This window comes from Athene noctua, chromosome 25 (assembly GCF_965140245.1).
Source record: "Athene noctua chromosome 25, bAthNoc1.hap1.1, whole genome shotgun sequence".
Lineage (NCBI taxonomy): Eukaryota > Metazoa > Chordata > Aves > Strigiformes > Strigidae > Athene > Athene noctua.
Genome location: NC_134061.1, coordinates 2716161 through 2740480, shown reverse-complemented (window position 1 = coordinate 2740480; position 24320 = coordinate 2716161). Strand labels below are relative to the sequence as shown.

Below are 24320 nucleotides of genomic sequence, written 5' to 3'. Positions count from 1 at the left end.
GTACCCACAGGGTCAGCTTGTAAACATGGAGGAAGACAAAGCCCCTGCCTCCAGGAATGTGAGACCCACAATGAATTTGATGGTTACAATAAAAGTATAAGGAACCAACATTAAAAGACACCACAGTGGGGAAAGAGCGTTGGCATTGAAAAAGTAATTTAACTGGGAGCGGCAGAAGAGGGCTTTGTAGGATGGAGAAGGCTGCTCGAAGCACAAGGACTGAAGGAGCACATTTACAAGCACAGGCACGTGCCCAACCACCGCCGCACATGCCTCTGGGTTCGCTGTCCTGCCCCTTATGTGTCCCATGTGTTACAGGGGCTGGACATCTGGACTGCCCTCTGCTTTGGAACAGAGAAACCAGCCAAGAAAATGATGTCTTTCAAAGTTCTCTCTCTGCTCCTCGCTTCTCTTGGGTTTGTTTTGATGGAAGAAAACATCTCGGGGTAAGTGTTTTGGAAAGCTCACGGTGTGTTTTGAGCCTTTTCCAGCTCCCCACTGGAGGCAAATGGATTTTTTCCACTGGCATCTTGGTAAGTAGGTGAGAACATGAGTCCTGAGGTTGATCTCAGATAATAGAGACAGCCAAGTGTACAGAGATGAGGGAATGATAAGAGAGATATCAAACTAAAGCCCTGAGCCTTTGAGATGAAGCCAGGAACTCCCAAGTTTTCCCTACAAATTCATAGCTCTGGGTTAGGAGGAACAAGCTGGAAGTAAACCAGGAAGAGAAGAAGGTTGGCTGTGAACTAGAAACAAGATGTAATCATCTCACATGAATGAGGTTAGGGGGCATCCAGTATTTGGAAGCCTCTGAAAATATGACCAGTTACATAAAGTAGGTGTATAATAAAGACTTTCCTTCTCTTTCCCTGACTCCTGCTCCAAAACTTCCAGCTACTACCTGAGAAGATCCAAAACGATCCTTATTAGAGCAATAGGAGTTGCTGCAATCCCAGCTTGTAGGACTAAAAAAGGATCAGCTTTGAAATCTTTTGCTAACTTAGGTAGCCACCAACTATGTCTCTACTGTCAGACCACTGGTCTCAGGGTCAGCCCTTGCCTCCTGCCACCCACCCTGAGCCTCTCGAGGACTCAAGAGGTGGATTCCCTGTCCGTAGGTGTGCAGCTCACTGGAGGAGGGAGCCTGAGCATGCCTGGTGCCTTAGCTCGGAGCCAAAGTCCACGTGAATATAGGGGATATGCTGGAGTTGAGAACTGTCAGTGCTGGGTTAACAGTTGGACCGGATGATCTTCAAGGTCCTTTCCAACCTAACTGATTCTGTCAATCAGGCTACGGCAGGGAAAACCATGCTGACTCCAGACTATCAGCAACTATCCTGAGCTGATCTCCTCCCAAATTCTCCAGTCTCGAGCTGCAATTGTCAGGAGCAGGTGAAATGGCTGAGGAGCATGTTAGCCCCTTCCCCAGCCATCCCCTTACTGTTACAGCGCAGGAATTGTCACCTGCACCATTAAAAGCGATCACAAAACCTTGCTGGCGAGGAACCGCCAGGGCCACCACGTGCAGCCCAAGCGAAACTCGCCCAGCGTGGGCTCCCGCTCGGTGCAGGACTCACTCTTGTCTCTGTGCTCCTACCCCAGGGTAAGTACAAGGACTCCCAGTGCCAGACCAGTGCAAAGACGCTACTCTGAGGCCACCCTGGCAAGCGATTACAGCCGCACGATGGATAGCATGCTGAAGAAGAACTTTGTGGAATGGTTGCTAGCCAGACGGGAGAAGAAAAGCGAGTAAGTGTGTGTAGACTTTCAAAGCTCCTACGATCCAAACTCGCAGCTGTCGTCAGCCAACCGATGGCTACAGAAGAATGTAAAGCCGAGGATATTTTTCTTGGATTGCAGCAGTGATTCTCTAGGGAGTTGGTTTTCTTTTTTTTCTTTTATTTTTCTAAGTCCTAGAAATGTTTCTGGTCTGTCGGCACACAGCACAACTATCCCTCTCCCTGTCCAAGACCGCCTTCTTCTCTGGCTGGGAGATGGAGTGGGAGGGAGCTGGGTTTTTGTGGAAAAGAAGCATTTTGGCACCCTCTTGTGGCATCTCGGGCTGCTAGCTTCCCATTTTGCCTTTCCAGCAACATCATCGAGCCGTACAAGCGGGAAGCTGAGCCCCAAGTATCAGCTGGGAATGGTCAGAGATTGGACCTGGGCACTCAGGAAGCCAAAGATTTCTTCGCCTGGCTTCTAAAAGCCAAGAAAAATCAGAGGTGAGATGGGAGAGTAGAAAGTCTGGTCGCAGGGAGGGAATGAGGACCCCAAGTGTTTAACTTTTGAAGGAATGTTTGGAGGCAGGAATCTATGGTAACGGATTCACATAGAGGGAAAAAAAACCCGATTTTAATTTCAAAAGGAAATTTCACATTTTGCAATTCTGTCTCAGGAGTGAGGAAAAGAACAAAGACCAAAAAAGCCTCTCTAATTTTGAAATTTCTCGCAAAATGCCCAAAATATAGATGATCGGGGTCTCTTTTGGTTTTGCAAAGGTCAGCACAGCCTCATCAAAATCCAGCACTTTGATAAGGTCAAAGCACGGACTTTTGACAGGGCTGAAGCTCATCCATTCCCCTAACACCCCAACATCACCCTAACAGAGAAGTCAAAATGAAGTGTTTTGACCTGATCAGAACAACAAAACCCTCTCAAAAGAAAACTCTCCAGCAAAAATGATGGGCAATTGATACATTTCTGCAAAACATTTTGATCTGATCAACAAAATAAAATCCTACTCGTTCGCACTCTCAGCATGTGGACTAGTTTTTTTTTTTTAAAAAAAAAAAAAAGCAAAGCGGTTATTTCCTCATATCACTGCTACAAGCTCTTATTATGAAAAGCTTGTCATCTAAACGTGAAACGAGGCAGGGGGAAACCACGCAGCCAGGAGGAATTTCCCAGTTGGGTTCTGATCTGTGTGTCCCCAGTTGCACAGATTTTTTTTTAATTTTTTTTTTTTTAAGGTGTAATCACCTTAAAATCATCACGATGGTGGTAACGATGGCGAGACGAGCTTGCCGGGAACAGGTACCTCTGGGCAAGGTAACCTGGTCCATCTGGAGCTCTCTCCTGCTGCAGCTCGTGCCTTCGTTCCCCGAGCCATCTGGCTGAGAGCACACTTGTGTATCTCAGCGCTGCGTGGCTTTGTGCTGTGTCAGCATATCCGCAGCCTGTCAATAGCCTGTTTCACCTCCCCCAATCTTAGCTTATGTCACAAATGTTCAAACAGCAAATTAGACACGAGTCCAAAGGAGAAAAATCTGTTCTCAGGCACTTTCTATATTTAAAAAAAAAAAAAAAAAAAAAAAATCCCACCAACAAATGAATGAGGGATACATTTCCTTTCTTTAACATGAAGGGGATTTTGTAAAACCTAACAGGTTGCTGCTGCTTAGTCTTAAAATGGTGGCAAGAAGGAAAAAAAGCACTTACCGCACACAGTCCACATCCTTCAGGCACAATCCTAATGTCTTCTGGCAAAAAAAGAATGGAATTTCTAACTACAGGGAGTCATGGGACAGTCACCCAGAACAAGAATCTGGGGGCATTTGTTGTCTTTTACAGCCTTTGCATGAAAACTGCTTTTGAAACCAGGGTGCGGGGGATGACCCGGGGTGGGGGAAATGAGCACAGTTATGGTGCACAGGGGTGTCTCAGGCCAAGCACTCAGAAAATCAGACACTGAGAACTGCTAGTCATACGGAAAATACAAAATCAAAGAAACAAGGGCTTTGAGGGATCTCAAGAGGTCATTTAGTCTGACCTCTGCTCCGAGGCAGGATCAATGCACCCTAAACTGTTCCTGACAGATGTTTGTCTAACCTGTTCTGGGGGTGGGGGTAGAAGGGGGAAGGGAAACCTTTGATGCTAGTCATTAATCAGCTTGATTAGCTTCATTTTTTTAAAAAAAAATAAAATGTTTTCTAGTGTCTCCCTCAATGTTCTTAATTGCAAATAAAAAATGCAACTGGCAGAGGAAAGTCCTTCTTGGAAACAAAGAGTTTCCTTTGTGAGTCTGAAGCATAGATGCTGCTTCACCCACGCTCTGCTTTTGTTTTGATGCCTGCTGGTTCTGAGAGGAGGTGGGGCGAGAAGGGGGGGTCACTGGACTGTTCCTTCTCGTCCCCCCAAGCCTGACAGACCTGTCCACTGCCGGGCAGCCCAAACATGCCAAGATCAAGGCACTGTTGAGTGCAAGGAGCTCGCCATGTCAAAAAGCTTTTTGTGGGTTTATCTGAGTCAAAGATATTAAGACAACGAAAACAAAATATCCCTGTGAACTTGAGGGGACTGGGATAAGAGAGTGTCGTATACTGCACCTGAATTATTGCCTCTCCTCTGTCTTTACGGCATGGCGCGTTTCTTGCAGTTTGACTTCTCTGGAAGGTTCAGAAGGTTTGAAGGCTGTTTTGAACCAGGATTTTCTGACATGGCTGATGTTGACTGATCTCTGCAGACCGATGTGAGTGGCTGTTCTACTTATTCCTGTCATTACAAGCACCCCTACAGATCCTTTCCCAGCCTTTTGCCCCAAAGGTACTTGCTGCAGTGCTCAGTCAATGAATTTAGGATTTCTTTAGATAACCACTGAGTGCTTACATGGCACAGCTCAGCTGGGTTTGACTGGAGAGGTAAGAGCTCTGGCCAGAGTTTGGTTCTGCAAAAGTATCTTCAGACCATTGATACAAGAAAGATGGGGGAAGACAAATTCCAAAAAAATACTGTCTAAAGAAGGGAGGATAGTAAATCCTTTTCCCCTCTTTTTAATGAGCAAATGAGGTGTTCATCAAACCACTTACAGAACATTTTTTTTTTTTTCCCTATGGATTGTACAGTGCTATGAAAGGCATTCAGAGACACACACAAGAAACTGCGATGCAAAAGGTGCAGGGGAGGGCCATGAGGAGGCTCAATGGAATCGCAAGCCCACTCTATGTTTAGTGGAGTAAAATGAAGGCTGAGAGAGACAGTCACCATCTATAAAAAAAAAAAAAAAAGCCACAGAGCAAGAAAAGAGCTGTTTATGCTAATAGCAAAAGTTGGCACAAGAACAAAAAGGGATGAACTGGCCATGAATAAATGTAGGTTGGAAATAAGAGGCAGCTCTGTGCTACAGACAATTCCATGCAGCTTGGTCAGACAATGTGAGCCGAGTGGCCAGCCAGCAGGCCAGAGAAAACAAATAACGGTTGAGCTCATACTGCAGCCTTTCCTGCAGAGAAACACTTATTTGCATCTCTCTCCTCTAATCAGTTGCTGATTTTTCTCAAAGCTTGTAGGTGCTTACTGTTAGATACTAACTTTGATAGACGTCTTGTTATCAGAATGGATTTGCAAGGTATCAGAGGGGGCTGCAGCGTGGAGAAGGCCAGGACTTCTGTGTTTTCTATAGGAACCAAATGAAAAGGGGGTGAGTGCAGTACACAGGAATTGATGCTTTTCTCTCCCTCTTCTGCTTTGTCAGGACTGTGTAACTCCAGGACCTTCCCGAAGAGCTCTCCTCATCCTACCAAGACACATGAGAAGGAGGAAGATGTCTTACATTCATTCTGTTCTGTGCATATTGTCTATTTTGCTAATGCAAGCAATAAAGAGTTTAGTCTGAAGCTGAAATAAGATGCAAAGAAAACTTGACTTGGGGATGGGCTATAAAAGATTACTAAATTGCCAAAAAAAATAAGCATCCTTCCCAAACAAGGATGGTGAGGGTCGTAATAACACACTTTGTGTCAGTGAATTGGTCTGCAGCTGGCTGAACCGTAACGCTGAAAGATCCCGACTGCAGGTTTTCAGGCTTTTAGGATCTGCCACGGGGCTCTGAGTTAAAAAATGATGTTGGCATCAGCTGTGGGTGGTGAAGTCCAGCCTGGGCTGCAGGGAGACAAACCCCGGCCGAGGGCTGGCCCTGCTGAAACCCACCTGGGAGCCAGCCCACCCTTCCAAAGGGGTTCTGAGGGCTCATTCTCCCTCCTGACCCCCCCAAGTGGGGCTGCCCCACACCCCCCAGGGGGAACACCCTCCCTCAGAGGGGACCCAGCCCCACAAACAGGCTAAAAATCTGTGGGGGAGGTCACCTTTACCCAAAGCAGGGCTCCCCCCCACCCCGGGGGAGACTGAAACCCCCTCCAGTGAGAGGTACCACAGAGAGGGGGGGGTCATCCTCCCCCAGAGGGGACCCAGCCCCCCATCAGGGCCTCGCCCCCCCCATACCCACACCCAAGGACCCCTCCGCGCGGCCTGAGGCCCCTCAGTGTCCCCCAAGGCCCTCGGGGGGTGACCCCGGGGGGGATCCCCGTTACAGGAGGGAGGAGGGGGGGACACCCCACCCCTGCCGTGCGTCGGCACCGCCCGTCGCGGGGTGATGACGTCAGACGGAGCGCGGCGGGCAGCGGCGCCGGGATGCACCGGCGGGGGGTGGGCGCGGGCGCCATCGCCAAGAAGAAGCTCGCGGAGGTGAGGAACGACGGGACCCTGCTGAGAACGGGGCGGCCCGGCCCGGGTTGCCGGGGGGAGCGTGTCAGAGCCGGTGCGAGGGGTGTCAGGCCCGAGGGAGGGGACCGGGAGCGACAGGGCCCGTGTGAGGGGGGGCCAGGCCCCCCAGTCTCGGGTGGGGGGAGCTGCCAGGCCCCATCGGGCCCGTGTGAGGGGGTCCAGGCCCCTCCGGCCCTGTGGCGGGGGGTGCCAGGCTCGGTGTGGGGCCATCCCAGCCCGGTGCCAGCCCTGCGCCAAGCCCAGGGTGCCACGAGCTTCCTGGCAGCCTCCCAGCTTGCCCAGAGCCCCGGGCTCTGCGTCCTCCCGGTTCATCCCTCCTTAAGGAGCATCTCCCTCATCCAGCTCTGGTTTCTGGTCCATCTGCCCTTCAGCACTGTCTCCATCATCGTGTTTTCCTCCTGCAGGCGAAGTACAAGGAGCGAGGGACGGTCTTGGCCGAGGACCAGCTGGCCCAGGTGGGAGATTCACGCCTGTCCTGGCAGCAGGAATAACGGTGGTTGGGAGCCCCGCAAACCTGGGCTTCCTTTCCTCCTCTGCTTCAGTGTCTGGAGCACTGTCCACAAGAGGTGTGGATAACGATGGCACCCATTAGGTTGCCTTGCCATCAGAGAGCTGTGATGTGTGTGCTACAGGTCTTGCTCTGCCTCCTGAGACCTCAGCGACACCTCATTTCTGTAGAACTGGTTTTACCCCATGCACACCACAGAATAACTGCTGCCCCCCCTTCACAGCCTGTCTCTTTGTTCAGAACAACCCTTCGCCTTATCTCCACTGTGGTCTTGACACTGGTTTGAATTCAGTGTTAAAAGCATGGAGAATTCTCATTTAATCAAGCAGTTTTATCTGGTTTCCTTCCTTTGATACCACTGGGCAGGCAGCATGTCAGAGACTTGAGTGTTTCTTGAGGAGTCTGCTCACTTAATGCCTGTCTGCTCGCTTAATGCCTGTTGGGGGGCTGTGTTTTATGCAAAAACTGCATTACGTTAAGTGCTAAGACAGAAACACTTCGATTCTCTTTCAGATGTCTAAGCAGCTGGACATGTTTAAGACCAACTTAGAAGAGTTTGCCAGCAAACATAAGCAAGAGATCCGTAAAAACCCCGAGTTCCGGGTCCAGTTCCAGGATATGTGTGCAACAATCGGAGTGGATCCTTTGGCATGTGAGGGACAGGCACTGGGGTTAATGACTAAGGACTCATCTCACTGTTCTCAGACTGTAAACTATTTCCTTGAGGAGAGCTGATGGTGTTTTGATTCCTGGGGTTTGTGAATGAGTGTAATGTACTATTGGGTGTTACTTAAAAGGGTGTGGGACAACAGTAACCAAAATGGAGACTCTTCTCCGACAGATCTGAGAGCTCTCGCAGCAAGGTTTGTGAGCAGTCTGTGTCACACCAGTAACTGTTAAGGAAGGATATTTTTGCCAGTGGTCCAATCGCTTTCCCCTTTCTTGCTTCACAGCTGGTAAAGGATTCTGGTCAGAAATGCTGGGAGTTGGAGACTTTTACTATGAACTGGGTGTGCAGATCATTGAAGTTTGCCTGGCTCTGAAACACCAGAATGGAGGTGAGGATCCTACTGTGTCTGGTTTCTAGGAGACAGAGCGAACAGGAGGATATCTTTCCCTGTGGAAAATGAGTCGCAGGGCTCAGTGTAGTGCTCTTTACTAGATTTCACAAATTACTGAATGGCAGTTCTGTCTTCACTGTCCCCAAAAGTCTTGTTTCCTTTCTGTAACATGTTACAGCTACACCACTGGGAATCACCCAGCTTTATTCGTTCAGAAATCAACCAGCTCTGCCCTGTGTAGGTAGCAAAACCATAACTCACAGTATCATGGGGAAGGAGCAGGGATCCATGACAATCTTGGAGTACAAAACTGCTAAGTTACAGCGTTGAGCCTGGCAGTAAGATTGTCTCTAAAGGATCACAGCAATATCCCGAAGAGTTGGAATACCAGTGATAAGTGCCTCATGAAAAGATAGTAGATGTTCTTCGCTCCAAAAGGGCAATCTGAGACCAGGAATGGGCTACAGCAAAGCCAGTTGAAACTTGAGTCTGATACATTTGTGGGAGAAGGCAACAGCTGAGCTGCATGTTAGTTCTGGGAACAGAAGTGACTCGATGCTGATCTCACCCGGGGCTGGATACTGGGAACAATGAACAGCCGCTTGTAAAAGGGAAGGCAGGGGTAAGCCAGTGCCAAACGCACAAAGGATCCTTGACTGCTCTTGCTGGATGAATTTTGTAATGCTTTCCTGTCTCCTTTTGTTGACTCCTAGGTCTGATAACACTGGAAGAACTTCATCAGCAAGTGCTGAAGGGAAGGGGGAAGTTTGCTCAGGATGTCAGCCAGTGAGTGTCTGCATGTTACAGGAAAGGGGAATCAAGTAGCATTTGGGGAAGAAAAGGGGGTGACTGATCTCAGCAGCACTTGTAGGCACTGCTGTTAACTGAACTTCAAATTTGACTTCTAGCAGTGGAGCCACTTAACACGTGATCCACAATTAATGGCCTGACCATTTCAGAACGCAGCAGTGTGCTTTCTCTGGGAGCCCTGAGGCACAGAGGACTGTTGCCTGGAGCCGGAGACAGTTCCCTGCAAACCCAGCTCTTTCTGCCCGTCTGCTGAAGCTGCTTTGGTCTTCTGAGCTGTAAGGCAGGGGCTGATGGGTGTCACTGCAGAAGTGGACTTTAGGACACTACTCACCACAATCACTAATTGGGGCTGAATCTTAAAGAATTTAGCACCTGCAGCTCAGGTGCTACAAGTGTGACTCTACTGCAAGTCTGTGCTTCTGAAAGGGGGCACAGATATGCCAATTAATTCTAAATTGCTTTATAAAACTTTTTTTTTCAGCTGTTGATTACCTGGTACTGCAGCAAGCTCCAAGGAGCTGTTACTGCTCGTAGCTTCTGCACGTCAAGTCTTCCTCATTCACAGAATGTAGTGTGTGTTTTGAGAGAGACTCTCACTTCAAAGCCTTGCATTGACCTCTGCTTCTCAGGGATGATCTCCTTCGTGCAATCAAGAAACTGAAGGTCCTGGGGAGTGGCTTTGGGATTATCCCTGTTGGTGGAACATATCTGGTCCAGTCGGTACCAGCTGAACTGAACATGGATCACACTGTCGTCCTGCAGCTGGCAGAGGTATTTTTAAAATCTCCTGGCTCAATACAACCAGTTTGAAAGAACCTTATTGCTTCTGTGACAGGGAACTGAGATTAGACCAGGCCTGTAGGCAAAACTATCCACACTCTTCTAAACTACAGACTTAAGTCTTTATAAGTATTTTTCCTCTCTTTTCAGAAAAAGGGCTACGTGACAGTCAGTGAGATCAGGTCCAGCCTGAAGTGGGAGACAGAACGTGCAAAGCAAGTGCTGGTACGTACGAAGGCCTCGCGTGCAGGGTGGAGTTCAGTGACAGTGCAGTGACTGCTCCCGCAGCCGACGCCTGGCTGGGGCTGCGTTATCACGTCATGCAGGGGGGATCCTAAGCTCGCTGGTAGACCAGAGGCAGAGTACACACTGTGTAAACATAGATTAAGGAAAGCAGAATCTCAGAAGCTGCAGATATTCCTGTGGCTTCACTAATCTCCGTTAAAACTCGGATCTTGTTAGCTCAGGTCTTACAAAACACGCAGGGCAGGATGTCTGAACTATATTTCTCCTGCTTAAGTAAAAATTATTGTAGTCCAAGTTCTACACCCTCCCTTACTCTAGAATAGATGTGGGGTCAGGCCTCAATTGCAAATGGCTTCTCAGCTCTTTAGTTAAGTTTCACTCACAGTTTCCTCTCTGTTTGTACAGGAACACTTGCTGAAGGAAGGAATGGCCTGGCTGGATACGCAGGCAGCAGGAGAACCTCAGTACTGGCTGCCTGCTCTCTTTACAGAGCTGTACTCTCAGGAAATCACTCCAGAGGAAGCCCAGGAGGCAATACCTTGACTGCTACGCTTTCTGTGCCTGTATATAATTCTTCTTGTGAGGTTATTTGCGTATCACCTGAAACACAGGGACAGTGGACTTCAAATAAAAGTTTTGTAAAAAGTGTCTAGCTTGAAAAGTTTAATAGGGCCAATTCATGCTTGCTTACCTCTGAATTTTCTCCTGTGTTGTGGGTGGAAATGCCACTTAATATTACAGACAACTGATTACCTTGTCACAGCAAGAGGGGAATTATCTAAGCTGCTATTGCAACTGTCTCAGAGGATGCAAATGTGACTCTGTCTAAAGAATCTTGGAGCCAGCAGTGACACTGAGAAACTGTTCACTAGTCCTGTCTGCTCTGTGAATGAGTCGTTGTTCAACTAAGGAGTACCACAGTCTAGATTCTGCCAAAACAAACTTTATTGCACAAAAAAAATCTTATGTACAATAGTATATAAACAAGGTATCTTAAGAGTGACTCTTGTGCATATATTTTCAACTCAATTAGGTCTAAAAATCTGTTGCTAAAACATCTCTGCCTAGAGCAGTCATTTGAGGATTGTCACTTTGAAATGGAAACATTCAGAAATGGTAGGACAGACAACATTAGAGCTATAAAACTAATACTCTTTTACAGCCACATGCTAGTTATGTGAATAGTGTCCACAATAAGGCATTTTCTTGTTTCGTTGTATCGGTGGATGGTAACGCCACATGCATCACAAACAGATTTCAGAACCAGCTCTGCCTTGGGAAGGCAGCAGAGTCACAGCTCTACCCACAATGCTACGGAATGGTGAAAAACAACGTGACATTTACAATGGGATTAAAGAGGCGGCGAAGTAGCACACAGCTCATGACTTCTCAGGAGAGCCCACTGCCTCCCCAAGACCTCATTTCAAGGTGAACACCGCTTTAATTTACTCTCGTCTGGTGTATGTGTTGAGTGAGTCCTATGTAAGTTCAGCTTTCCCTCAAGGGAAGACAGGGTTTAAGTCTAAATCAAGCCAATGACAGACCCAGGGAAGTTTGCTTGCTCAAGGGAAAAAAAGGTTCCCAGGTTGTTAAATGGCACCTTAACAATTCCGAAATGTTTCCACCTTTCAGCTTTTCAGAGCTGCTTAAGCAGCCTCGCGCAGGCTTCTGAGTTCTGCAAGAGTTGATATAAATCAGAGACTGAGAAGAATTCAGTGACGCATGGGGCATTGCCTTTCTGTACAGCGCACGGCAGGGGTCTTTTGGCCCCTCTTTCTGCGCTTTTTTAGAACAAAGACGACTGCGTTGGAAGTTCTCCCACCACCATCAGGAGTCTGAAACAGGGCCGAGCTGGTGGGAAGGTGTTTAAGGAAACTAGGAGAGGGCCCAGGACAATGTGCAACTTTGTGCTTGAGCTTTCTATCAAAGCTCCCGTAAAAATATTAACCAAAAAAAAAAAAAAAAGTAGATCAAACTCTTTATCAACAAAACATACTGCTCCAATCAATCATCACCAGGTTCGTTTACCTGGAGAAACTGGGTATTTCACCTCCACCCAAGTTACACTGAACACATCTTCAAGGTAATGGCACTCGCAGCCAGCAGACACCTCTCCAAGAGGCCGGCCTTCTCTCACAGTAAAAAGCTGCTGTTTATAACGTTCAAAGCACTGAAGTGTTAAAACTTTACAACACTCGGCTAGCTTGTGCTCAGCCAAGTTTGGCAGAGGAATTTGTCAGTAACAAGGCGTACACCTCTGCAGAACTCCACCCAGAAGCAGTGGCTTCCTTAGCTAGAATTGCCCCTTTTTCTATCGATGGATCAAGGTAGCAGTGGGGAGCGAGGTGGCAGGAGGAAGAAGGGAGGAAAATAAAATATTACACTGACTAGAGAGGTGAAAAGCAAAGAGTACTTCAGTTAAGGAAACAAAACAGCTCCATTCAGAGCAGCCAGAATAAAATATTTCTAGAATGCTAAATTCAAATCAACACCTTAAAAAAAAATAATACACAAACTAGACTTATTTTTAAGTGCTCCCCCCATCTCTGACCAATTATTTTCTCACCCTCCCTTCCCCAAAACGCCAGGATGAACACACCTGCACTTGATTTATGGATTCTTGCAGTTTCCACTTTTCATCCGCCCCTTTGCGCCTGAAGTCTCAGTGGATGAAGTCACCCAGGGCTTAAATAAAGCTTTCAGAAAGGAGCCCAGATTCCACCACTGCTCTTTATCTTTGGTCTGTCTAGAACAGTGTCTAGAAGAAAGACATCAGGTAGATGGGCTCCCCAGAGCAGAGAGGCTCCCCCTCTCCCAACCCGCACAAAAAAGGTTTTGCCTGGGCACACGGTACGTGGGCCCTGTCATACCCTGGCCTCATCAGAGCGCTCCTACAGCCACAGCTCCACATTCAGCATGGCCCCAGGGAAGGGCTCACTGTCTAGGAACAGAAAAGCTGTAAAGAGGATTCGCAGTCTAGATCTCATTCTTTAATCAAATGGAGAAAAATAACCAAAAAAAAACCAACAAAAAAACCCCAACCAGTGTAGGTGTTTCCAAAAAATAACCTGATGCCACATGCTCCAGCTTTCTAGCATAGTAAGTACCTTTTAAGAGTAGCCTGTCACAAGCTTGGCTTTGTCTAGCATGAAGTCTTCTCGTTCAGCGTTATCCACCAGAGCAGTAAAAGGAGACAGAAGATATCCTGAAGTTTTCTCCACTCTGGCATTGGTTTGGTTGTCGAGTTTGTCAGGGGTACTCTAGAGTGTGAAGACAGAACATCCCCACGGCTTGGCCTCTCCACTGTTAACGCAGCTCTAAGCTTTAGAGCAACCTTGAGTGTCTGTCTCTGTCTCGGAGGAGCTGCTCTCAGAGTCTATTTCTGTATTCTCCTGCTGGTGTTTCTCCTGCACCTTCTGCCGAATTCCTTGCAAACGCACTAATAGGGACTGATAGTCAAAGTGGCCTCGTTTTTCACCGAAAGGATCCTGGAAGAAAACCATAGATAAGCCCATTAATACAGACCATTATCCTTCTGGCAAGAGGCAGAAAGAAGCAAGCTACAGAGTAACTGGGCAACAAATGGTCAAAGATTTAAGGATTAAATCCCTTTTTATGATGAAGAGGGCCCTTAACTTCCCACTGTCGTGGCAGAGGTTGAAGACTGACGATAATTTCTGTCTAGAGTCTCTTTTGGAAAATTTTACAAACCCAAACAAACTTTAAAAAACAGATGAAAGGCCAAGCAGACATGGGTTGGATTTCTTCTACCAGTTTTGAGGAAGTAAACTATTTCAGAGATTTGGTCTCAGGACCACTCCAGAGAGGCAGAAAAAACATTACAAATATAAGTCTCTAAAATCCAGAGACCAAAGACTTGACCACACTTTTATTAGTGCTACAGACCCTTTCTAACCGAGGCCCCCAGCTGAGACGTGGCCAGGTCAAAGACAGAAAGTTTTTGGAGCTTATTTAACATTTGCTGCTTTTATCACCGTCCCAGATCGAAGACACATTGTCAGGGCTGTAAGGGGGTGGTAGAATTTACACTGTCCTCTCTGATGGGAATCTCTGGTACAAGCCAACACGTGGCTCTGGAGTTAACAAGACAGCACATCTGGCAAATGCTCGACTGCTACTGAGCCTGGAGTGACTTCATTTTAAACACAAGGCAATGAAGATAACAATACCATCTCTCCAGCACATTGTGTTCATGCTTCCTGCACTACTATTTACAAGAGAACAGAAAACCAGCCATGGCAGTCACTACCTCTGGGAATGGAGCACAACACACTGATCTTCACAAAGCCCGGAGAAAGCAACTGAGCCCTGGCTCCTTGAAGAAGGAATAAGAGTGGGCAACACCTGATAATCCTCTAATGTCACCAAACTTCGCTAAGCAGCCTTCAGCGCAGCAATCTCTGCAGCTGTAAGTCAGGCACAGAAGTTCCTTATGGGAATTTCTCACTCCAAACATGAACTCTCCTGCTTTGGAAATGCTTTCAATTTATGAATTACACTGCCAGTGATGGCACTGACAAGAAAAAAGGGCTCAGAGACACAAGATCATTAAATCAACCACCTCCATCTTTTCTTAGCAGTGGAATTTCTCAATGAGTCAGACAAGAGGTGGCTGATGAGGGAGGAAGACACATCTGTTCATATGCAAATAGCTTGGCAATCTATCCTTTAAAGTCTACTTTCCTGCAGAAACAGGCTCCTGTATTCAACCTGTCTAGATGTGTCTGCCATATTTTCAGTGTTCCTCCACCTCTTCCTCTCCGAGTAACTTTTGACTCCATCGGCCACTTTGGATCTCACCTGACAGAACAAGGAGTGTCAGAGAAAAGTTCTTATCTGCTATATAAGCAAAGGAAACTCAGAAAAAGAGAAACTCTAGCAGTGACCCAAGAGGAAAACACTGCAATGGAGTTCAATTGCCACCAGTAGTGGATAACCTGCATGTGCCCTCTCTGCTTAACATCAAATCCACATGAAAGCGAACTATACTGGGTCGACTACTGAACAAAGTACCTGCTTGCCTGGGGAGTGTCTTGGGTCCAGCACTCAGAAATCTAACAGCCTTGAAAATACCGCGTGTGTACTCTGAACTTGGGGACGGTAGGGTTTTATCCACAGGAATGTCTCAGGTCTCAGTTTCATGGTTGATTCAAAGTTGGAATATACATTTCATAGAAAAGATCCAGATCCACCCCATGTAGCTCTAGGTACTGCACATTGTTGATTGTCACTAACCACACACTCTTGACTAAGGCAGCGTGTTATCCACAAGAAAACTGTCTGCCACTCACCTGCATTGTCTGTCCTTGGAGATAAAGTCTCTCTTTACACACCCCTTCATAGAAGTCATAGTACTCCATGAAGGATTTCTCCATTACTCCCCTGAATGCAATGAGAGAGCAAACAATCATCACAAAACGACAGTGTTACAACCGTCACATCACCCAGGGTCACCCCATCCCCACTGAACCCCAGTTCAGGTAGTCAGCAGGGACACACATAGGGGTGTCCCAGACAACTAACAGGGTCCAGCGAGGCAGAACACAGAACAAAACAAACTGCAGCATCACTGCAGCTGAAGAGATTCTGCACATGCTTCCACAACAGCTGTGCTCCCCTCCCTCCCAGATTTTTTTTTTTTTTCCCCCATAAGACAAGGCACATTTATTCCCAAACACAAGTCAGAGGATGCAGCCATTGTGCACATTAACACAGCCTTCGTCACTGAGCAGCTCCTCGGCGCCGCACAGATTCAGCCATCCACTTCAGGGGAATCAAAATGACTCTTGGCTGGACAGGGAGACTCTAAGACTTGCTCTTCCCTGAAGCAACTCTCAGGATCTCAGGAATAGCAACCAGAGAAGTTTATCCTGCTTTCCCACACCCACTTCCTTATGCCCCCTCCATCCCTCTTTTCCGTACCGTAACGGCTCAGGACAGGGACACTTTCCTTCCAGCATGTCACACACTGCTACTCGGATGGTCTCATGCCGAATGCACTCGTTATAGTTCTTGCTGTCCCCGGGGTGCCTCTCCTGGAAACAGAATTTGGGCCACTGAGTCCACAGGACTGCAACGGCTCTTCGTCTCTCCCTCCTGGGCGGGCGCCGATGAATTTCGCTGGTGCATGAACCCACTACAGTTTTGTCTGTTCTGTGTATGCTGAGCTAATTTATCCTGCAAATGAAAAACTGGCAAGATCTCACACGTCTCCAGAGCCTTGGACACACACAGCTCTAGAGACAGGTTGACTGAGAAAAGTTCACACAGAAATCTGCCTCTCTGCAAGATGCTGGAGACCATGAAAACCTAAAAAGTCTGGTTCCTGCATGGTCCCAAGGAAACCATTTCAGGAGTCATGTAGCAGAGAAATGAAGAGCCATCCCATCTCCCCGGCAACTTCTCAAATGCCTCATGTTCTTCTGTTACCTTACACGTACATGAGCTAAGCAGCCTCTGGTTCAGAGCTGGCTGGCAACTCCCCCTCAAGCTCTGACTAGAGGCAGAACAAGCTGGAAAAGAGCCAGGCGACATAACCTACTTTTGTCCCCGTTTCCAGAATGTGATTTGCCACCAGGAGCAAGGGTGGAGGGAAGAGACAAATCGCTGCAGAACCAGAGATGATCCACCTCAAACTCTCACCTGCTCAAAGCCGGGTTCATTGTGATAGGGGTTCTCAGTCATCAGAGACTGGATGGAGATGAGGACTGAAGAGATACTCTGTGCTGGGCTCCATGCAGGCCCGGTCCAAGTGCTGAGGCATTAAAACAGAAAAGCATCGATTAACAACACAGGAGTGGCCCAGTGAGTGCCATCCCTCCAACTACCAAAGATCAGAAAGCTTGGGAAAGCACACCTACACCTTATAGAAATGTGACGGGAAAAGAAACAACTGCTGCAGATATAGAAAGCACTGGACACTGAGAAAGTTTTCAGGGTCAAAGCAGTTTATTTTCTCAACCAAATGAGTACTTTGGCTTGAGCAAGACAAGAGAGGCTGGTAAACCTTCCTCCACTGCTAACACACAGAGGGTATCACAGAGGAGTGGAGGAAATGTAATATTTCTGAGCATTTTAACAGGGAATTTGAAAGCTGTGGCTGTCATCTCCCCCAGCAGCCTGGAAGAACACAAGCTACCAGCACTACCACAAGTCAAAACCAACAATTCTTTAAGACCTGAAATCTGATTTTCAAGACTCAAACAAGACCATCACTTGTACAGTCTGTACTGCAGACGCTCAGCCCAAGGGCTGCCATCAAAAGCACTAACGGATGCTCTGCTATAGGAATAAGGTGCCCGTTTCATACACACAGGGTAGCAAAAACCTTTGCACAGAACGGCATAAGCAGAAAAAGCTGTTCTGCTGCTTGCCCTTAATATCCTAGTTCCAGATACAGACTTCGTCTCCCTGTGAGCTGAACAAGGATGTGCTGACCCACATATGCTCTTCCTAAATCCTTTCATTCGCAGCTCCCTCTGCGCTTCCCGTTTCTGCTAAGGCCGAGGCTCTTTGTTCACTCTTCAATAATTTAGTTTCCATGCCAGGGCTACAATTGCAACAACGAGCAACAGGGCAGCTTGCATGGGAGCTGCTGGGCATTTAGACCCCTGAGATACGGACATGCCCTACGCATCTCGGGGCTTTGCAGGCATCGGCATCCAGCTGACTGCATCAGGAAGGCTCCTGGGCTGAGAGAAGTGTTTCCCAGCACAACCCATCTCTCTACCAGCCCTGGGCCAGTATCTATCTGCTCCTAGGTTATCAGCTACTTGGACTAACTTTGGTGTAAGAGGCACATGCACCGCACTGCTGAAACCAGCCCAGCAAAAGCTGGTTTATCACCACATTCATGCTCAGACTCATGCTGGTTGATCAAATCCCTACAGGGATTGTCCCTGCATCCTTCCTCACCTGGCTGCTGCCACTACCTCTCTGCAGCAGGAGGAACCAGGTACTGACAACCCAGCTGCACCAGTCCAGAGTCTCAGCAAAAGCTTTTCTTTTTACTGGCAACTGAAAGTGTCACAGCTGGGGTTGGGAATATCACACCAGGGCCAGGGTTCCTCCGGCAGAGCTGTAAGAGCTGTTCAATCAATCCGGGCTCTCACATGTTTAAAAATCAAGCAGGGGAACAACAAGCACTTGCAGCAGTGGAGCCTGTTTGAACAGGCAGCATGGGAGCAGTGCTTGTAAATCATTACACCCACCGCTCAGCCCCACATACAGTGTGTAGGTGGAAGCCCAGAGCAGTCAAATGGCTCTCAAGGAAGTTCTTAGTGGCTTTTAATTTTATTTATTTATTTTTTAAACCCACACAGAGAGAGGAAATTAAAACCACAAAACCCTACGTTCAAACAACATTAAGGATCAGGCTGCAAAGCGCAAAAGCGGAAGAAACGCAGTGCTTGGTCGGAGGCTTTGCAAAGGGAAGCGGGAGAAAAGCAGCAGCATCCGCTGAGCTCTGCGCTTCCCCTGCTCCCTTCTCAGGTGCTTTTAAAGACAAGCTAGACTCTTGTTTCAGTAGAGGGATTTGTGCTGCTTTACGTCTCTTGATTCTGCACATGACTTCACAGAAGCATAACGGTGCATCCAAGCACATGTCTGGGGCAAGATCAGGGCAGAAAGCGCTGAGAAGGATGCGTGAGGCAGAAGACAGTCTGCAGCCACCTCCTGATTTCCCATAAAACAGCCAAAGTCTCCTCTTACCCTAGAATACTCAGGCAGACTTTCCCATTGCGGTAGAAGTTGGGGTTAAACCTCACTGTGTTATTTCCCGTTGTCATCAGTTTGACCCTTGGTGGGTGGATGGGATAATCTGGAGGACAGCGAAACAGGAACAAGAAGAAACCCCCTTCATAAGGCGTGTCAAATGGGCCTGTGATCAATGCATGAATCTGGAAAACAAAAGCCCGTCTTGCGCACCACTTCAAAATTGTGCAGCACCGTCAAAATCCTCAACAAAGCCAACCGAAGGCAAGAAACCTCCACCCAGGCAGCAGCACGGAGGCAAGCGTCTTCCCCAAGCATGTGCAGGCCATACTCAACCCTCCCTCCTCCCCTCGTCAGGCAGAGCCACTGCTGCACACTTCTCTCCCCTCCGCCACACTCAACGTGCAAAGCAGGTTTCCAACGCGAGGTTTGGCCGGAGTCCACAACAGCTGCCTCCCATACATCTCTATACAGTCCAACCCAGGCTGAATCACAGTTCAGCTGGTAAGCTGTGCTTTAAGGAAAAAAAAAAAAAAAAAAAAGATTTCAAATATGAAAAAAAAATAAATATCTAAATTTAGAAAGAAAAAAATTCAGAATTTCTGCCAAAACGAGAGCATTCCTCAATTTTATGGTCTCGTGCTGATTCGGTCTTATTAAAACCAATCCCTCAATTTCCTCTGCCAGGATCCGAAATTAAGACCCTATTCTCTCCATGGTAATTACCCTCATAGATCCCAATTGCATACCAGGAAATCTGCTCCCTCTGGGCTATTAAGGAAGCTTACTCCCCAAGTGATCCAAGCAGTTTTAATGATCCTCTTACCTCCCCAGGATTTCAGTTAAAAGCCTCCAGGCTGGTGTTCTACAAACCCACATTTCTCGTTGAAGGGCATTTTGGCACTTTCAGCTCCAGAGGCTGAGGGAAGGCAGAGCTGCAGCAAAGTGCCCCAGGTGGGGGTTGGCTGTGCAGAGACACTCCCTTTGTGCTACCTCCAAAAACCCAGGGGCCCTAAGTCAGGCAGGTGCTTACATGGAGGGAATTTGGGGGAATCTGGGGAATGCCACGTTTGTCAGGGGGGTGGAAGAAGTGTGCAGCAGAGGAAAACCAAAGCAACCTCACACACACACATACACGACTCTCAGAAACCAGCACAACCAGACCAGAGAAAGGGCAGCACCAGCCACAAAACACACCGGGTCAAGAACGTGGTTTGAGTCTCCCAGCTCACTGCATTCTCTCCAACACAATCAGAAATTCCCAGTCTGGGATGGAAAACACCAAGAGCCAGGACGGGGATAACTGGGGCAGGAGAGGCTGTAGCCATGCCTGTGTCCCCAGAGAGTGGGTCTGCTGAGGCAGCATGGTGGGAGCAGCTGCCTGGGTCAGACCTGCAACCCTGGTGCCTGTGAGAACCCAGCGGCAGCTCCACGGCCGGGGCCAGGGACACATCTCTCTACCAGCTCACAATTAAACACTCCCAGTTTCCACAGGTGGATTACAGATCCTCCAGCACTGCTTGTGGCTAATGGACATTTCTCATTTCCAGCTCCTCTGAGAAGCACCCCATGACCAAGAGCTTTCCATGGGGCTCCCTCTTCTTTGAGCTGTTCTGTTGGTTGTTTTCAACCATCAGTAGGGTGAAATGAGCTGGAGCAGCAGCCCACTGGTTCTTCACAGGGCCACCACGCAGAGCTGGCTTTATCTGTGGAAGCTCCTCAGATCCCTGTGATAGTATCTCTCCACAGAGCCAGTTTTCTTGAAAGCCTCCTCACATTTTAAATGCATCCCATCTCAGTGTCACCAAGAAATGTGGAGCCTCATTATGCTCCTGCAAGACTCATCCTGACTTTTCTCAAAACATTAAGGGAATACTCCCATTTGGGCAAACCCTTAAAACAGCCACCAAGAGCAACATACAGAGAAGCAGAAAGTTGAACCAGCTCTAAATCTTCCCTTACCTTGGTCATGTCGTGGGGATCAGGCACAACAAACATTCCCGGGGGTGGTTCCTTGTAAATGGACATGATATCCCTGAACAAAGGAAACAGGAATTAGTCAAGATCTCCCTTGGCATTCAACAGTCCTCAAGGTACAGAACGTTCTAGATGACAAATCTGTGCACAGATGCAAAGGGACAGACTTTTAAGATGGAAATTTGCAATTCCTAAAGAGCTAGACATTTTTCTTTTGCCTCTGACTTTTCTGGCTGAGCTCTTTCAACTCATCCCCAGAACCAGTTGGGACATTTCAAGAGCACAAGCAACATTCAATGAATCAATACACGAAGCATCAGACCAAGTGCACCTTGACTACCTGCTGCCTCATATTTTACCACAGATCAGCTCCAGTGTGTAAAACCTCAACCATAAGCTTCCCCAACCATAAACCCTTCCCTAAGATAGTAGTTTAAAAGATGTGTTAGGCGAATTTTGTTGTTTAAAGGATGATTTTCCCGCCTCACGTTTTCCTTCTTCACACTCAAGACTATTGACAGCATCTCTTTCGTATACCCAGTCATTTTTTTTTTCCCAAACATAGCGTTGAGAACCTTACTGCTCTGACAAATTCAGGTTTAGTCAGATAGCAGGTTCAAGAGTAGTTAGGATGCACGTACATACAGACTTGATCACAATGGCCTTGTTTCCTTAGGAATGCGGACTAAATGAACTGAGAAGTAACAAACCACCTACAACAGTCTACAGATAAACCAAATGGCACCCACTACCTTTCATCACCAAAAAACCTCCCTCCCATAATCGGAGCTGTGCCAAGCTCCAGCACAAGCTCCCACTCGACCTTCCCATTTGGGAAGCAACCGGAGTTCAGAGAGGTTTCAGGGCGAGAACAAGTGTGAGAGCAACAGGAGCACCTCGCCTTCCTGCCTACGGTTACAAAGTCAGTGCTTTTGGCGTTTGGATTGGAAAGTGCCCAAATATCTGGTGCCATCTTTGGAAGACGTTATACAAGCTCTAGAACAAGGATGAGCAAGAGCCTGGCAGGCAGTGTTACTTGCTCCGAAGGAAGAGGAAGAACTTGTTGAAACGGTGCCAGCATGTCTAACAATACAAAACCATATTGCTCGTTATATCAAAGGTTACTGACATGCCAGCTTTAACTAAACGATCCTTTAAAGAGCCTGAACAGCCAAATGGGTGGGCACCAGCAGGAAGGAGGATGCTATGGGCAGATCTAGGATAAATAACTCGACCGTTAATGGGGACTGAGAAGCCAGCAACCTTCCCCACTTAACTTCCCCTCAGCATCTCCGAGGAGCAGCCAGCAAACCTGAGGCAGGATTAGTGCCGTGTCCCAAGTTGCTGTGAAACGCCCCAGCGACAGCAGATGGAGAACGAGACCCCGGATGGTGGCACAGAGGTCCATGGGCCCTGGGCAGGCGAGGAGCGAGACTCCATCCTTGGCCAAGCACCTGGGCAAGGTGAGTCCTGGGGCCTGGCAGGGCGCTGGGTCTGTCCCCAGGAAAGCCCCAGGACAGAGGGAGGGACCAGGGCCTGTCCCCAGGCCCGAACCCAGGTCTCCAGGACCGCTGGTGCGGGTGTGGTGAGGCCCAGGGGGCAGTTACCGCCCCGAGGGTACCGGGGCCGAGCCAAGCGCCTCTGCCGCGTTACGAGCCTCGGCTCCGTGCCCGCTTTCCGCCCGGGCTGCCCCCCCAACACAGGCCGGGGGGCTCCCTGGCCCGCGGCTGGCTAGGCCCGGAGGAGCACCACGAGGTCGGCAGAGGCGAGGACCGGAGCCACCCCCGAGGTCGCTACGGGAACCGGCACCCGGCAGCGCCGATCAGCCCCCGGGCCCAGGAGGCTCCGCCGCTCACGGGCAGGGCGGCTCTCTCACCGTTTGATCCGCAGGAGGCAGGCCGGGCTGGGCCGCTCGCTGTCCCAGTCGCCGCTGACCGTGGGGTCCCAGAAGGCGGAGTGCGTGAGGAGCGCGGCCCCCGCGGCCGCCGCCGCCGCCGCGATGGGGGCCCCGCCGCTCCCCGGGGCGACGCCGGCGCCCGGCGTCGCAGCGCCGAAACCCGCCGCCGCCCACAGCTCGGCGGGTATGAAGACGCCGGGACTCCCCGCGCCGCCGCCCGGGCCGGCCGAAGCGCCGCCGCTACCCGCCGCCGCCAGCACCGCGGCCGGAGCCGCCTCCTCGGCGGCCGGACTCTCCGCCATTCCGCGCCCGGCCTCGGGGAACGCCGCTTCCGGGACTCCGCACCAGCGAGTCCGCCGGCCAGAGCGGCCCCCGCCCCTCGCCTCCACCACCGATCGCCGGCCAGAGCGGCGCCTCCCCCGCTCCCCCCTCCCACTGCCGCCACTAACTCCCCCCACCCACCATCGAGTCTCGCCCCCATGCGGCGCCAGAGCGCCCCTTCCATAGAGACGCCTCAGCGTAGGCTAGAGTGTACCACCGGGAGGAGCGCGCCTCCTGCTGCGGCGGGGGTGTCCCGGGCTGGAAGCCGCAGAAATGGCTAGTTTGGGGCTTTTTGGGTGGAAAAAAAAGAAAAACCCAACCCTGCGCTGGGAAAGCGGCTGCTGCAACAGACGCGGCAGGAGAGCGGGACGGGCCGGAGCGAGGCACAGCCATGGGGCAGCGCCCAGAGCTCTCCCGGGGTGCCCAGCCTCAGCCCACCCGCCCCAGGGAGCAAAATGGCCCCTTGGGAGAGGGGGAAGCCGTTATTGCAGCTCTGCTTCTGGCCTCCGCGAGCCATCTGACCCCCGAAACACCTGCCAGAGCCCCCCAGCAGCACTCGGTGTCTTAGAGCAAGGTATGACCACACCTGAGAGCTTTCAGGGCCAAGGTCACTTTTGTTTCACCATGAATACAAGAAGTTACTCACCCACCGCTTCCCACCTCTAAGGGAGAATAAACGTAGCGAGCTTAGACACATATAACAGTGCTGTTTTTCTGGCTGCAGGTGTAGGGTTTTTCCTCCCTAGTTCACCCAGCAAGTCTCCTTTGAGTTCTTTTTGGTTTCAGAGTCACATTTCTTCAAGAAGTCTCAGAGGGTTTTTTTTAAAAAAAATAATCTTCTCAGCCCCTCTTCCCCTCACAGGGGAGCTCCTGCACCCCATTCCTACCCCCAAAGAGGTCACAGCCATGCTGCAGTAGTTTTAAGCACACACACAGTAGCTGCATTAATTTAATTACCTAAAGCAGATAACAAGACAAGCTCCCCCAGTGCTCAGCTTCCTACCTTCCTTAAAGGCACAAGGTTTGAGATTCGGGTCAGATTTTAGCATTTCTCCTCTCTACTATAGTGCAATAGCTAAAACAGTTTGAAGCACATAACTGATGGGGGAGGGAAGAAATAATGCTGTGGTTCTTTGTGTAAACTGATGCTTTGAGAAGGAGCATGACTAGCGTGACCTTGAAACCAGCTCTTCTTTGCTAAGGAAGAAGATTCAGGTATGGCAAGTGCATACCCTCATGTCCTTGTAATTTAGTTAAGCAAACTCCATTAACAAACTTCTAAGCACCTTCACCCGTACACATCACCTTTTCTACATAGTCAGGTAAAAAAAAGGCAGCATAGCATTTTCAACAACAGTAAGTGGAAAACACCAACACTTTGTCAGCTCATCTGGAAGTATTTGCTTCACTAGGGCAACGCTTGTTGGGATTTTTGGAGAGATTTGAGCTGTTCAAGGACATCCTCTTTTATCTGACTCACATTAGT

At 49.1% G+C, this 24320-nt stretch overlaps 3 protein-coding genes across 4 annotated transcripts; 2 read left to right on the top strand and 1 right to left on the bottom strand.

Annotated features, from left to right (window-relative positions):
• Nucleotides 1–372: 372 nt before the first annotated feature.
• GIP (gastric inhibitory polypeptide) lies at nucleotides 373–4475 on the top strand. The gene is made up of 4 exons (XM_074927153.1): nucleotides 373–446; nucleotides 1606–1752; nucleotides 2094–2225; nucleotides 4379–4475. The coding sequence occupies exons 1-4, from the start codon at nucleotides 373–375 to the stop codon at nucleotides 4473–4475; spliced, it is 450 nt and encodes a 149-aa protein (XP_074783254.1).
• Nucleotides 4476–6390: 1915 nt separating this feature from the next.
• On the top strand, nucleotides 6391–12744 carry SNF8 (SNF8 subunit of ESCRT-II). 2 transcript variants are annotated; one of them, XM_074926840.1, is made up of 8 exons: nucleotides 6391–6462; nucleotides 6906–6956; nucleotides 7523–7661; nucleotides 7963–8067; nucleotides 8784–8856; nucleotides 9510–9651; nucleotides 9811–9885; nucleotides 10312–12744. In XM_074926840.1, the coding sequence occupies exons 1-8, from the start codon at nucleotides 6409–6411 to the stop codon at nucleotides 10447–10449; spliced, it is 777 nt and encodes a 258-aa protein (XP_074782941.1). In that variant the 5' UTR covers nucleotides 6391–6408; the 3' UTR covers nucleotides 10450–12744. The 2 variants fall into 2 exon arrangements, with proteins under 2 accessions (XP_074782941.1, XP_074782942.1); XM_074926841.1 differs by lacking the exon at nucleotides 6906–6956 and having other exon boundaries at nucleotides 6409–6462.
• A 137-nt stretch (nucleotides 12745–12881) lies between these two features.
• Nucleotides 12882–22842, bottom strand: UBE2Z (ubiquitin conjugating enzyme E2 Z). The gene is made up of 7 exons (XM_074926839.1): nucleotides 22493–22842; nucleotides 20602–20674; nucleotides 18637–18824; nucleotides 16570–16681; nucleotides 15850–15962; nucleotides 15219–15309; nucleotides 12882–13394 (listed from the first exon to the last, which is right to left on the bottom strand). Exons 1-7 carry the CDS (start codon nucleotides 22813–22815, stop codon nucleotides 13224–13226), a joined length of 1071 nt encoding a protein of 356 aa, XP_074782940.1. The 5' UTR covers nucleotides 22816–22842; the 3' UTR covers nucleotides 12882–13223.
• Between the last annotated feature and the right edge of the window lie 1478 nt (nucleotides 22843–24320).

What these genes read in the sequence shown, in the direction of transcription:
- GIP (XM_074927153.1), top strand. Translation starts at nt 373, where the DNA reads ATGATGTCTTTCAAAGTTCTCTCTCTGCTCCTCGCTTCTCTTGGGTTT. An exon ending in ATGGAAGAAAACATCTCGGG is followed by an intron (nt 447 to 1,605) that starts GTAAGTGTTTTG and finishes CTCCTACCCCAG; the next exon opens with GGTAAGTACAAGGACTCCCA. An exon ending in AAAGCCAAGAAAAATCAGAG is followed by an intron (nt 2,226 to 4,378) that starts GTGAGATGGGAG and finishes CGTTTCTTGCAG; the next exon opens with TTTGACTTCTCTGGAAGGTT.
- SNF8 (XM_074926840.1), top strand. Translation starts at nt 6,409, where the DNA reads ATGCACCGGCGGGGGGTGGGCGCGGGCGCCATCGCCAAGAAGAAGCTC. An exon ending in TCTGAAACACCAGAATGGAG is followed by an intron (nt 8,068 to 8,783) that starts GTGAGGATCCTA and finishes GTTGACTCCTAG; the next exon opens with GTCTGATAACACTGGAAGAA. An exon ending in TCGTCCTGCAGCTGGCAGAG is followed by an intron (nt 9,652 to 9,810) that starts GTATTTTTAAAA and finishes CTCTCTTTTCAG; the next exon opens with AAAAAGGGCTACGTGACAGT.
- UBE2Z (XM_074926839.1), bottom strand. Translation starts at nt 22,815, where the DNA reads ATGGCGGAGAGTCCGGCCGCCGAGGAGGCGGCTCCGGCCGCGGTGCTG. An exon ending in CCCTGTCCTGAGCCGTTACG is followed by an intron (nt 15,310 to 15,849) that starts GTACGGAAAAGA and finishes CATTGCATTCAG; the next exon opens with GGGAGTAATGGAGAAATCCT. An exon ending in TCCAAGGACAGACAATGCAG is followed by an intron (nt 13,395 to 15,218) that starts GTGAGTGGCAGA and finishes GTTTTCTTCCAG; the next exon opens with GATCCTTTCGGTGAAAAACG.